The sequence below is a fragment of the Coccomyxa subellipsoidea genome, assembly GCF_000258705.1.
Source record: "Coccomyxa subellipsoidea C-169, whole genome shotgun sequence".
Classification (NCBI taxonomy): domain Eukaryota; kingdom Viridiplantae; phylum Chlorophyta; class Trebouxiophyceae; family Coccomyxaceae; genus Coccomyxa; species Coccomyxa subellipsoidea.
The window spans coordinates 413180-425160 of NW_005178035.1; the positions used below are offsets into that span (position 1 = coordinate 413180).

The window sequence follows — 11981 nt, forward strand, 5'->3', positions numbered from 1 at the left end:
CTTGCTCTCGCGCAAGGCAATCGATGCGATTCCGATACAGCCTAAAGGCTATGCTCCGCACCAGCTGGTCCCTTGTAATGCTGGACAGCTGATCATGTGCCACTCGCTCAGTGAGCACCGTCGATCATCAGCTCAGCAATAAATACAGTAATTTGGATGTTCGCCCCTTGATGGGTTTTAGCTATGCTTTCCGACTGTGAAGCCTTCAAATCAACAGAATGACATATATTTTGAATGAGGTGCGTATCCTCGCGTGCACATCTCAAACCTTGACAAAGATCTGAAACATCCATCATGGATATGGATGTTCTTGCTACAATAGTGTCGACGCAAGTCTAATCTCATCTGGATGCCATGCATGAAATAAGTTAATGTTCAGTTTCTTCATGGCTGATCTGACTCGATGAGACCCTGAAAGGACTGATACTCAGGATTTCTCTTTTGGTGCAGAGAACAGCCACGGAAAACTCTCCATCAGGATACATTAAAGGAATGCAGGACCTTGAAAATGACATCAAGGCGACGGAGCGCAGCCTGCTCGCAATCGCAGATCGGGAGCCAGACTCAAAGGGAGGCGTGCAGGCTGCAGCCAGGTCCCTACTAGGCCTGCTAAGGCTCAAGGCTCGAGGCAATGCAGGCATGAGCCAGGATGGCCTTCAGCTTGTCAGAGACAGCTGCACGTCACTGCTGACACCCCAGCCAGGCAACAGCCATCCAGGCCCACAGAAAGCGCCAGACAGCCGTCTGACGCCACAACAGCAGCCTGCAGTCCTCAACAAGAAGCTGCAGGAGTGCTGCTCAGTGCTGGGGTCAGCCATTGACAGCGCCACAGTGGCGCAGTTGGCTGCAGTGCTGGAGAGCCTGTACACAAGGCAGCTGCAGCTGCTGTCACAGTGCCCCCAGCTGCCCGGCCCGAAGAATGCCAACTCCCTGCCTGCCACAGCCGCCGCGCCCCCCATGACCACATCTCACCAATTAGCAGGGCAGGGCAATTTTGATAATGCCGACGTTGATCAGCTGCTGCCAGCGCAGCGGCCAGCGCCGGTGGCGGTGACGCGGCGGGAGTGTTTCCTCCAGGCAACCACGCAAAATCTGGCCGGGGCAGAAGACGCACCAAATATGGCCAGCCCGGCCCCCGGCGCCGTCGGCCCGATGGCATGCAGGCCCCACGGTGAGGAAATCCCCTTTTTGATGACAAAATATGGCAACTGTTGAGATAGTTCATGCCGTTCCTCGTGATTATAAGATTCACTGCGAGATTCCCGCCACATCTCGAATAATGTACTTCCGGACATGGTTTGGTATGTATCACGTGAGCCTGTCCTGTTTGCTGACCTGGCGTCCTGTGCAGGTGCTCACAGTGGCGGCTATGGAGTAGCGCAAGCATCGCAGGATGAAGGATCCAGGCAAGGTTGGGGCTGGGGCGGTGAGCCGGCAGCGGCCAGGGGTCGTCAAGCGGTGGAGGTCGACAGGCACGGGCGCGTAGTCGCGTCAGCGTCCAGTCAGCTCGATCGGGCGGATGCCTCAGGGCTGCTGCTCTCCCAGAAGAAACAGTCCACCGCTGACAGAGAGGCAACCCTGAAGCTGCGGCTACAGGAGGTGCAGCACTTGTTCCCCGGCATCTGTGCTTACACCTCATGCTGTCTGCCATAAGTTTCCAAAATTTTGGGTGTTGTTTGCAGAGGAATGGTCGTCGCAACGACGCCCCAGCCTTCAGCTAGACCACGAAGATTAGGCCGTGCCATCAAGAAGTCATTACCATGTGCTGACAACCTGATCTTCAGAATCTGTGTGCCTGGCAGGCGGAGGTGCTCTGCGAGGAGTATGCAGGGAGAGTGGCAGCGATGGAGCAGCGGTGCGCCGAGGTGGAGCTGCTGCAGGGAGAGAATCTACGCCAGGGGGACGCCCTCGCAGACGCGCACCAGCGACTGCGCGCGGCCGAGGTACACTTCAATATTTCCGTCATCACCAGCTTTTCTCCCTAGTCAAGCTTCTTAGCTGCTTGGGAGGGTGTCTCCCTTATCAGAATTCCAGCCCATTGCTGTGGCATTGTAGGCGCCACAGAAGGGCTCTGTTCAGAGTCTACATAGACATAGAAGATCTGGTGCAGTCTTCAGGCCAGGACACATTCACTCGTTGATTTCCCGTGCAGGAAGAGAGCAGCGCCCGAGTGGAGCTGCTGAGCCAGGTCAACGCCGACCAGGCAGATCTCGTGGAGGAGCTGAGTCAGCAGGTTGAAAGCCTGCGCGCCGAGGCGGCGGCTGCCGCGGCCGCGCCGGCCGTCTTGCAGCTTGAGAGCAAAGTCGCCGAGGCCGATGCGGCCGCCGCCACCGCCGCGCAGACGGCGGGTGCCGCGCATAAGAGGGCCGAGGAGCTGGAGGGACAGGTGGAGTCACTGCAGGTAATCCCTGGGACATCTCTTGCAATTGCCTCGAGGAATGATTGTATGTGAACTGATCTGCTACCCTGTGACGCCTCAGTGACGTCTCAAGGACACGTCCTAGGGATATTCCCTGAGCGGTGATTGTTTGCCTGCGCAGCCTCCTGCTCGTGCTAAACGGCCATGCACCTTGGCAGATCAGCTACGTGCTGCTCTTGAGCACCACCTCCCTTGGATTTTGTGCGGGCAATTCATAAATTGACTATCATTCCACTCAGGAGGAGGTTGCGGCGGCGGCCCATCTGCGCCGGCAGGTGGCGGATCAGGCGGCTGCACTGGAGGCGGCAAACACTGAGATTGACCAGTTGCGCGCCGGAGTAGAGATGGCGCAAGACGCGCATGACCGGTCCCTTGCTGCTCTGCAGGCTCAGCTCGAAGAGCAGGCCGGCGAGGTGCGTTCCACAGCAGCATGCTGTTGAACGGTGCACAAGGAGAGAGCAGCCTCTTTAGTGTTGGGGCCCAGTGATGAGAGAGTGAGAGAAGACAGGAGAAAGGGGCAGCGGCAGATAAGGGGAGGTGAGGGAGAGGTACTATACACACAGAAGATAAGCAGACATGAGAAGAGGAGGAGACCCAGGAGACAATCGGATGAAGTCATAATAGGAGATGAGAAGAAATGAGTTCTTGAATGCGGCTATGTTCTGGATGCGCAGGTAGCAGAGCTGCACGACCAGAACATGGCGCTGCGGGTGGACGCCGGCCAGGCGCGGCAGCTGCTGGCGCTGCGCACCGAGGCGCTCATACACAGCGAAGCTGCCGCAGCAGCCGCCGCTGCCCCGGCTGCCGAAGCAGCCAGTGCGGCGCCATCGTCGGTGCCGGCCAAGGCCGGCGCAGCCGCTAAGGAGGCCGCACGGCTGCGCGCGGCGCTGGCGGTGTCGGAGGACCAGCGGCGGCGCGATGGTGAGGCGGCCGAGAAAGCCGCGGCCGTGCTCCGGGCTGAGATCGAGCGGCTGCGCGCGCGGCGGCCGAGGACAGCTCCGCCGGGGCCGACCACGCCGGACCGGCGCAGCGCGCCGCCGGCGCGTCGCGGCAGCGCCAGCTCTGGCCGCTCCGAGGACCCCTCGGCGGGCCCCCCCGAGCCCACTGCCGGTCATCGCTGGCCGGGACCCCCCGCCCTTGCTGCCGCGCCCGCAGATCACCGACCGTTCAAACCCGCGTCCCTGGACCTTGACCACAGACGGCCGGATGCGGCCGACGGGGCAGACATGGCCCCGGCAGAGTTGGATGACATGGTATTGACTCACCAAGCGGAGGTCGCGAAGTGGCACGAGCACTGTGCAGCTCTGGAGGGTGAGCTGCGCTGGCTCCGAGCAATGGCAGCGCAGAACCGGCTGCCGGAGCCGGCCGAGTCACTACGCCACTTTGCCGGCGGCGTTATTTCAGAGGTGTTCCCTTTGGACCGTTACCTCAGCACATCGCCGCCCGGCGGACTCAGCATCCAGTCAGCCTGGCAGCAGCTGGCAGCCGACCCTGCAGCTTCCCATACCTTCCCAAGTTCATTGCAGCTGCTCCAGCCTAACCTGGGATTCCCTCCATGCCTGCCCAGCTCAGAAACAGCGTCGCAGCGGCAGCTGGGGACTTATGCCGGCAGCTGCGGCGCCTCGTCAGCAAGCGCTGACTCAGACGGCCTAGCGGACGCTGACATGGACGCACTACTGCAGTCTCTGGAGGCCGCCGTTCTCAGATCATCGCCTGGGACCCAGGTTTGCTGGAAAAATTGCCTGCCTACTTTGCAATGCTTCTGTAGTTTCTGGATCTGCCAGAGGTCTGTGCGACTTGCATCATCACGGCGTGTAGAGTGGCAAGGAAAAGTTTCTGAACGTTCAAGAGACAGTTGGCTGCTTTTGCGGAGCAGCAAAGGTAGAGCGCTGCATGCACAATCAGAGGAACGCTAGTGTAGGTACGCCTTTAAAAATGCAGTACAAAGGGAGTTTTGTACTGCACAGGCAGCGCCACAGCAGCAGGAGAGCATCGCACTTCAAGAGCCAGCCGGCAATAGGGCTCAAAATGGCCGCAGTTTGTCAAATGCGGCGGATGAGTTGGGTGCGGTGAGGAGTGACATTGTGGCGGCGTTGAGGCGCCGGGAGGACCTGCGGGGGGAACTGCGGGGGACCGAGGCCAAAATTGGCGCTGCAGAGTCTGAGCTGGGTCAGATACAGTCTGAGGTGAGCTCCCAGCATTTCTGATGGCTGTGACATGGAAGAGATGCTGATCGCAGCAGGATTGCTGGCCTGTATCGTTGATAAAATTGCACACGCATAATGCAGTATCTCTATGGCTAACAGTCATGGGCCAGTGTGAGTTGCTGAGTCGGATTGCCCTAAGAGTAATGACAGTTAATGTCAAGCATGCACTTGATGGTGCTGGCTTTCTGCTTGTGTGGCAGGTGCATGCGGCCGAAGAAACTCTGCGCTTAAGGCATGAGGAGGCAGACAAGCTGGCTGGCTCAATCGAGAACTACAGGACAGAACTGAAACGGTAATCACATTGAAATTCAATCTTGGAAACCTAGAATGCCTTTTGCCATCCTTGCAGCGGCATTGATGCGTCAAGGGGGAAGGCAAATGTAATGAGCTGACCTTCAATAAGTACAATGCTTGGTTGTGAAAATGTCTAATTCTTGGTTATGTCATCCGCCTGCAGACTGGAGGTGCAAGTTCAGAACGGCTACACTCAGCTGGAGTCCTTGGGGGCTGCTGCGCAGTTTGGCAGCCCACAGCGGTCTTACCAGAGCAGCACCGGCAATGAGGAGAGCCTGACAGCGCAGGCAGAGGCCAGCCAGGGAGTCAAGCTCCTCCTGCGAAAGCTCAAAGAGGCCAATGCAACTGCTGACAGGTACAGAGCATGTGCATTTCATGTGCAATTTATTAGCACAAAGTGAGCATGATGCACTTTTCTGTTCAATATTCTTTGCGTATCTGGATGTCAAGGCGACACATTTGTGTTCAGAAACTTGAGCAGAATATGAAGGTAATGAGGAATGTCATGGAGAAACATTGCATGCTGCCAGGTACAAGAAGGACCTGCACGAAGCAGAAGCGACAACCAAAGCCATGCAGCAGGAGTTGTCAGAGCGCGAATGCATGGCAGCTGCTGAGGTGGCGGCCAGCGAGGCGAAGCTGATGGAAGCCAGGCAGCAGCTGCGAACTCTTGCTGTGCAGCCGCCGGCCGCCTCAGGTACCGAAAAGAGAGTGTCACCTTCTTTATCGAATCTCACCAGGACACCTTTTGATCGGAGTTCAGGCAAAGCATGTTTCTGAGTTTGCGCTTGCAACACGGCTTGCCAGCCTTGTGCAGCGCATCTGTTTTCAATGGTTCTTGCCTCGTTGCAGACTTTTCAAGGAGTGTATATGCAATCCTCTGCAGCTTCATCTATGTATATACTCTGCAGAATTTTTCACAACACACGAATGTGGGGTAGCGGCATACATTTAAAGACCACCTTGCCCAAAATATGGGCACTCAAGTGTGAAGGAGCGGTGTGTGGTGTACTACAGGCAGCAGGAGGGTGAGCCGGTGGGACGACGTGATAGAGGAAGCTGCCGGGGAGCTGGAGGGCGTGGAGGGGCAGCTGCACACGGCTTCCCGGCAGCTGCTGGACCTGAGAAGCGCCACCGCGCAGCTGTCAGCAGACGCCCAAAAAGCGTCTGACGCCAAGGAACAGGCATGCACCCCTTGCTTTCACTGTATTCTCGTGCGCACCCACTCTTTAGCCGCCGGCCAAAGACCCTGTTTGAACAGCAGACGCAGGCCAGTACTGCATGGGATACCAGCCAAGTGCAATGCTACTACATGCAGCATACAATGTCCCACAGAGTGGGTGCTTCTGCACAGCTAAGGACCCCCCTGTGGTATCCTCAAACTTTACTATATAAGCAAATCCCCAGGATTGCAGACACAAGCCAGGGAGTTATTGCAGGCTGAAAGGGAGGCGGAGCAGGCGAGAGAGCGCTTGAGAGAGGCTCTGGCGGAGGCGTCAGCCGCGGGGCACGACGCGGCGAGGCACCGGGCGGCGGCTGACGCGGCGGAGGAGGGACACCGCGAAATGGATGAGAAACGGGAACGCCTCAGAATGGAAGTCGATGGGCTTGAGGGGGAGGTCCGCCGCCTGAACAGGCAACTGGAGAAAGCCGCTGGCAGCTGCCAGGCGCAGGTTTGTCGCCTCTGAAGCTTCCACATTATGAAAGCAATCTCAAATGAAGTTGAGCTGGAGTAGGTGTCTGTCTGGGGAGCCTCCGCCGACGAGGGCTGCAACACACCACTGGGAGCATGTTCGTCCAGATATAAAACAAAGGACAACTAGCTTCCAATACGATGGTTTCAAGGATAGAGGAAATGTGCTGCTGAATGTTGGTCGGGCTGAAACTGCCGTCTACCAGCAATGCTTCTCTCAAGGCTGAGCAAATCCGACAATGGCAACTCAGGAGCAGGCGTTGCTACAGCTGCAGCAAGATTGCGAGCGGGCGGCGGCGGCGACCGGGGCTGCTGAGAAGTCGGCGGAGGAAGCTCAGCGGGAGCTGCGCGACACGCAGGAGCAGCTGCGATGCAGCCAAGCGCAGGTGCAGGAAGCTGCAGCAAGCTTGGACGCACTCGCTCTGCAGCGGTCACAGGTGCATGCCTAAAGTTGTCACACCAACTGTTCATACACAGCCGAACAAAATATAAACCTGATGTACGGTAATGTCCTAGATTTGACGCAAGCACTTTTTTGAACGCATGTCAGTACATTATTTGGTGCAAGTACTGCAATGCAAATGAGGTCTCTTCAGCTTGCAAAAATGGCCTACCTATATTTTCGGGCACCTGGGAAAATCCTCTTGGCTAATCTGTTGTGCAGGCAGAGGCTGAGCTGGCCCAGCTGAAGGAGTTGGTAGCAGAGAGGATGCAGAGATCTGAGGCGGATGTTGCGAGCGCTGTAGCAGGCCTAAAGGCCGTGCAGGAAGAATCAGCACAGCTGGAGGCCAAAACCTCTTCTGCTCGAGCACAGCTTGCAGAGGTGACACCACTAGATTTTCACGATTCAAGAACCCGTTTTTTGGGCTACGATCTATTCTTGTGCTCAGCAAATGGAGGACCCCTTTGGAGGCCTCGATGCAGGTGTAGTTGTAGCTCGTGCCTTGTGCAGGCAGTCAATATTGCCTGCACTCACACTTCCAAACTCTTTGTTACATGCCAATCCTAAAATATTGCTGGGTGGCTTCTGATTCTTGCAGCTCGAGACAGATGCCAGGACGAAGGCTGACCAGGTGTCTGGGCTGCACCAGCAGAGGGCGGAAGCTGCCAGGGAGCTGCAGCAGATACAATCAATGCTGGAGGTCTGAGTACATTCCAGCTGTCTATGCACTGCTTCCTGTCCAATTAAGACAATGACTACCTATCCTTGTTCATTCATACTGTCGAACTGACACCCTTGATGTACGCGCGAGCCCTTGTTCCTGAGCATGCATGTCAGAAAAGATGGATGGAATGGTCCGTGATATCAGAAATTGAACCTGATGTATTGGGTGTAATGTTCCAGGCAGCAACGCAGCGCAGGCTGAGGGAGGAGGAAGCTGCCGACGCAGCTTCCTCGGAGGCGGCTGCGGCGCAGAGGGAACGCACGGAGACGCGTCGCTCTCTCCAGCTCGCACAGGACGAGCTTGCCTCACTCCAATCGCAGCTCCAGAGGTGATCCTTCATTTTTGATCCTCCAATTTTGATCCTCCTTTGCCCCAACGTCCCCTATGTGCATACAATGCTCTGATCAACTGTTCGTGGTGAGAGGGTCTTGCTGCACTCTTTAATGTGCATTTTGTGGTGCAGCTTGAGGAGCTCCCTGCCTGTTGGGAAGCTACTCAGATCTTCATGAAGTGCTCTTGTATAAGTGCTCCTTTGCTCCCTGCAGGCAGCAATCTATCACCAGCGGCAGTGGTGCACGCCGTCGACTCGAGCTTTATGCCACGCCAGACAGGGACCCCTACCTCAGCCCAGCGGTGCCCCCCTCTACTGCCGGGGGGTCCCACCACCGCTCTGCAGCGGTGGCGGACAGGTCCCCGCACTACACGGTAGGGTCTGCGGGGCGAGCGGAGGGTTTACCCTACCACGCCAGGGGGTATACCGCCGAGGGGACCCCCCACTATCTGCGGGGGGTCCGGCACTCGGAGGAGGAGGCGCGGCTGCAGGCGCGGCTGTCCTACTCAGCCGCCCAGTCAGCGTCGCAGGCCGATGTCATCGCCGGACTCATGGATGACGCGCAAGTGCTCAGGTGGGCCTTCAACCTCCTTATTGGACTGTTCTCAAGTCATTTCATGATGTCTTTCTTGAGAAGTGTGCTGACATTTCTGATATCATAGAAATATTGTGAAGGCAATGTATCTAACGGTGAAGTGATGAGTGCCGCACCCTGAGAGCAAGCTGATAGAATGGGTCTTTCAGTCTTGCACAATAGCAAAGATTTTTGCCTTTGGTCAGTGGGCTATGTCTTTGTATAGTGTGCTCACATATCACATCAACGCTTCAAATGCAGCTTGTGCTCAAAATACACTCCCTGGTGATAGGAGGGAGAACGAGGAGAGGGCGGTAGAGTGCGAGGAGATGAGGAAGCGCCTGGCGATGGGCAGCGCTGAGCTGGCGGACGTGCGGCGCCGCGCGGAAGCTGCCGCAAAAGCTGCCTCCGGGGAGTTGAGCCGCGCAGAGGTCCGTCTGCGCTCGGCCGAAGCCCAGAAGGCCAGCCTGGCTGCTGAGGTGGTGATTCCTCCATTACAGAATTGATAAGGTTGTTTGGGTTCTGTCAACCATTCATCTGTTCACCATTCAGCAGCTTTCACGTTTGGCAGCAAGAAAGCACTTGTTGGAAATAGAACAATGCAGACATCGAGGCGGAATGACCGAGCTTCAAGAACACCCGTCTTGCGAAGTTCTTCTTATATTGTGTGATGCACGCGTGATCCGATCAGACTTGTTGAGAACGAGTTTTCCTGATGGCTTTAATCAATATCCGCACTTTGCTGTGAGCTCTTGGGCATCAATAAGTTTCTCACTGGCATGCCTGTCTGCAAGTGCCTGTAGCAATGAATCAGTTGGCACACCATTATTGATTCTGAGGCATATGTTCCTCGGGGCACAAATGGAAACTTCCACTTGCTGCTCGCAGGTGCACAGCTTGAAGCGGCTGCTAAAGCGGGCGGAGGACGACCGAACAGCGCTGACTACAGAATGCCAGGGGCTCACTGAGCGGCTGGGCGCTGCTGCCAGCCAGCGTGAAGCCTACGAGCGCGAATGGGAGGTCTGCGATCTTTCTCTTGTAGTACACAGTATACAAATCGCATCTTGGGCTCTGATCCTGTCCAACTTGCCATACCTCTGTTGCTGATATCTTAGCTCCAGGGAAGAAAGGACACCGGGATGCCAATGCATGTGTGGTTGGAATCAGCGTGGAGAGGTAAAGTTCCAATGATAATGAGGAGGGGGCTTTGCTGGTGGCAGGGCCTCACAGAGCGGCTGCGCGCGGCGGAGGCGGCCAGGGTCGTAGCCGCCGCCGAGGCCGACGCGGCCGGCCGGCGCACCCGGGCTGCCGAGGCGGCGGCCGCCGCCGCCGTTGCTGCACCGACCACCGGCGCAGCAGCAAAACTCGAAGCCGAACTCCAGGCAGCAAATGAGAGCGCCGCCACGGCAACACAGCTGAACGCAGATCTCAGAGCGGCAAATGAGCGGGTTGAGGCGGCCCTCGCCGCATCGCAACGCGATGCTGCCGCAGCGTTGGCCGATCTTGCCAGCGTGCAAGCCGACGTTGCTGGCGCAAACACTTTCCGGGAGGAGTTGGAAGGTCGGTTGGCAGCGGCAGAGAGGGAGAGGGGGGAGGTCAAATCGCGGCTGGGGTTAGAGGAGAAGAGGAGAGTGGAGGTCGAGGAGCGGTTGGCGGCTGCAGAACGGCGAAGCAGCGAGCTTGGCGCTACAGTGGAGGCCCTGCGCGCCGAGGCTGAGGCCGAGAGCTTCTCGCGGATGCTGGCTGACACGGCCGCCGACTCGGGGCGCAGAGCGGAGCTTGGCTGGCACGATAAGGGCCAGGCCGCTGCGGTGCAGGTGCCTCTCTTTTGCAGCGATTCCTGTGTTACGGGTGTGTGTGTGTAAGTATTGGACTGAGCTAGAGGGAGTTCTACTGAAGGCTGTGTCTTGTAGCAGCTATTGGTGAATGAATGAAGCTGCTGTTACAAAGGTCTTTATGACTGTGTGATTGTTTTCCTTGCCTGGAGCATTCCTGTTCCAAAGGTCTATGTGTGTTGAAGCCAGGCATGTCGGCTGCAGGCTGATCTGGCGAGCCTGAGTAGGCAAGCAGAGGATGCGAGAGCCGTCCTGCAAGACCTCCACAATCGGATCCGCCAGGTGTGAACTGAGTTTCACCTGCCTTCCAAATTAATCCTTTTAAGCATGCACCGGTTTCTTTTCCTGCAGCCTCCCTGCCTTTTGAACACAGGACGTGTAGAGCTCATGAGGCCTGAATGGAGGATGTTTGTTCCCTTGCGCATGGCGTGTTGAGCTTGAAGCTGCTCGATGCTGACAAATGTGCCAGGCAAACGCCAATCTTGCAAATATGCACCTAACTCTTTTCCTGCAGCCTGCATAGAGGACATACCGAGCCCGGGAGTCCTCATTGCATCATGTTCTGTCTTGTGCATGGCATGTTGAATTTTGAACCGAAACCATGCTGATCAGGGGTGATTGAACTACCCCTAATGCTGATGCGCAGTCACGCGCAGAGCTGGACGGCGCGTATGCAGCCAAGCGGCAGCTGAGTGAGGTGCAGCGACAGCTGGCAGAGCTGGAGCGGGAATTGTGCAGGGGCCATCACACAGTGCGCAGCAGGACATGAATTTTCCCTAGCAGCTGCGCTTGCTTTGGCACTGACAGCCTCTTGAGGGCTTGGTTGCGCAAGAAATGTGTACCATAGTTGCAGGAATTTGCCAATTGTTTGACCGGGTTACGCCTACAAGTTGTGTATGTCAAGTATTTGCCAAACGTACGAAGCAGAGCTCCATGGGACTCAGAGTTGAATTGATTGCTAAATCTCGTTACAAGTCTATGCACTACGGAAAATAGACAAGTGTTTCTTGTAATTGATTTGAAGCCGAATAGCGTCGTCATTTGTTGCTTGCGTAGAAAGCAGACGGCGCATATTGCCCGATGCCTTCGGTGGGATGTCCCAAACAAAAGAGCAAAAGGTATGTTAGGTAGGCGGTCCCACAGGACTAGCACCTCCCTAGATTCCACGCTCTGCCCTCTGGCACGTTCTCCCTTCACCGACCAGGGCGCAGGCTGAGCTTGCTGCGTTTCCGCCCTGAGCCGGTTCGCCTGCCTTTAACTGCCTCGACTGCCAATCCTCCGATCGGCAACCGGCACAGACCCCGGCCTTGAATGGGACGCAGCCGTCAACAGACATGCGTGGGCGGGATGCACTAGACTACCGTCCATCGCGCACCAGCTCCCGCTTGGGTCACAACGAGACGCTACTCCCGCCAGCTGACGTTCAAGAATTTCCCCTCATATATGTACCCTGAGTGAAATG

At 56.8% G+C, this 11981-nt stretch overlaps 1 protein-coding gene across 1 annotated transcript; it reads left to right on the forward strand.

The window, feature by feature from the left end:
• Positions 1-492: 492 nt before the first annotated feature.
• On the forward strand, positions 493-11288 carry COCSUDRAFT_63407 (hypothetical protein; the record flags this gene model as incomplete). The annotated part of the gene is made up of 22 exons (XM_005647511.1): positions 493-1171; positions 1352-1599; positions 1803-1943; positions 2153-2401; positions 2659-2832; positions 3094-4143; positions 4387-4605; positions 4827-4918; positions 5084-5275; positions 5451-5617; positions 5938-6134; positions 6360-6593; positions 6865-7050; positions 7278-7436; positions 7654-7755; positions 7959-8107; positions 8325-8684; positions 8977-9166; positions 9573-9704; positions 9905-10501; positions 10724-10801; positions 11166-11288. The coding sequence occupies 22 exons, from the start codon at positions 493-495 to the stop codon at positions 11286-11288; spliced, it is 5718 nt and encodes a 1905-aa protein (XP_005647568.1).
• Positions 11289-11981: the final 693 nt, after the last annotated feature.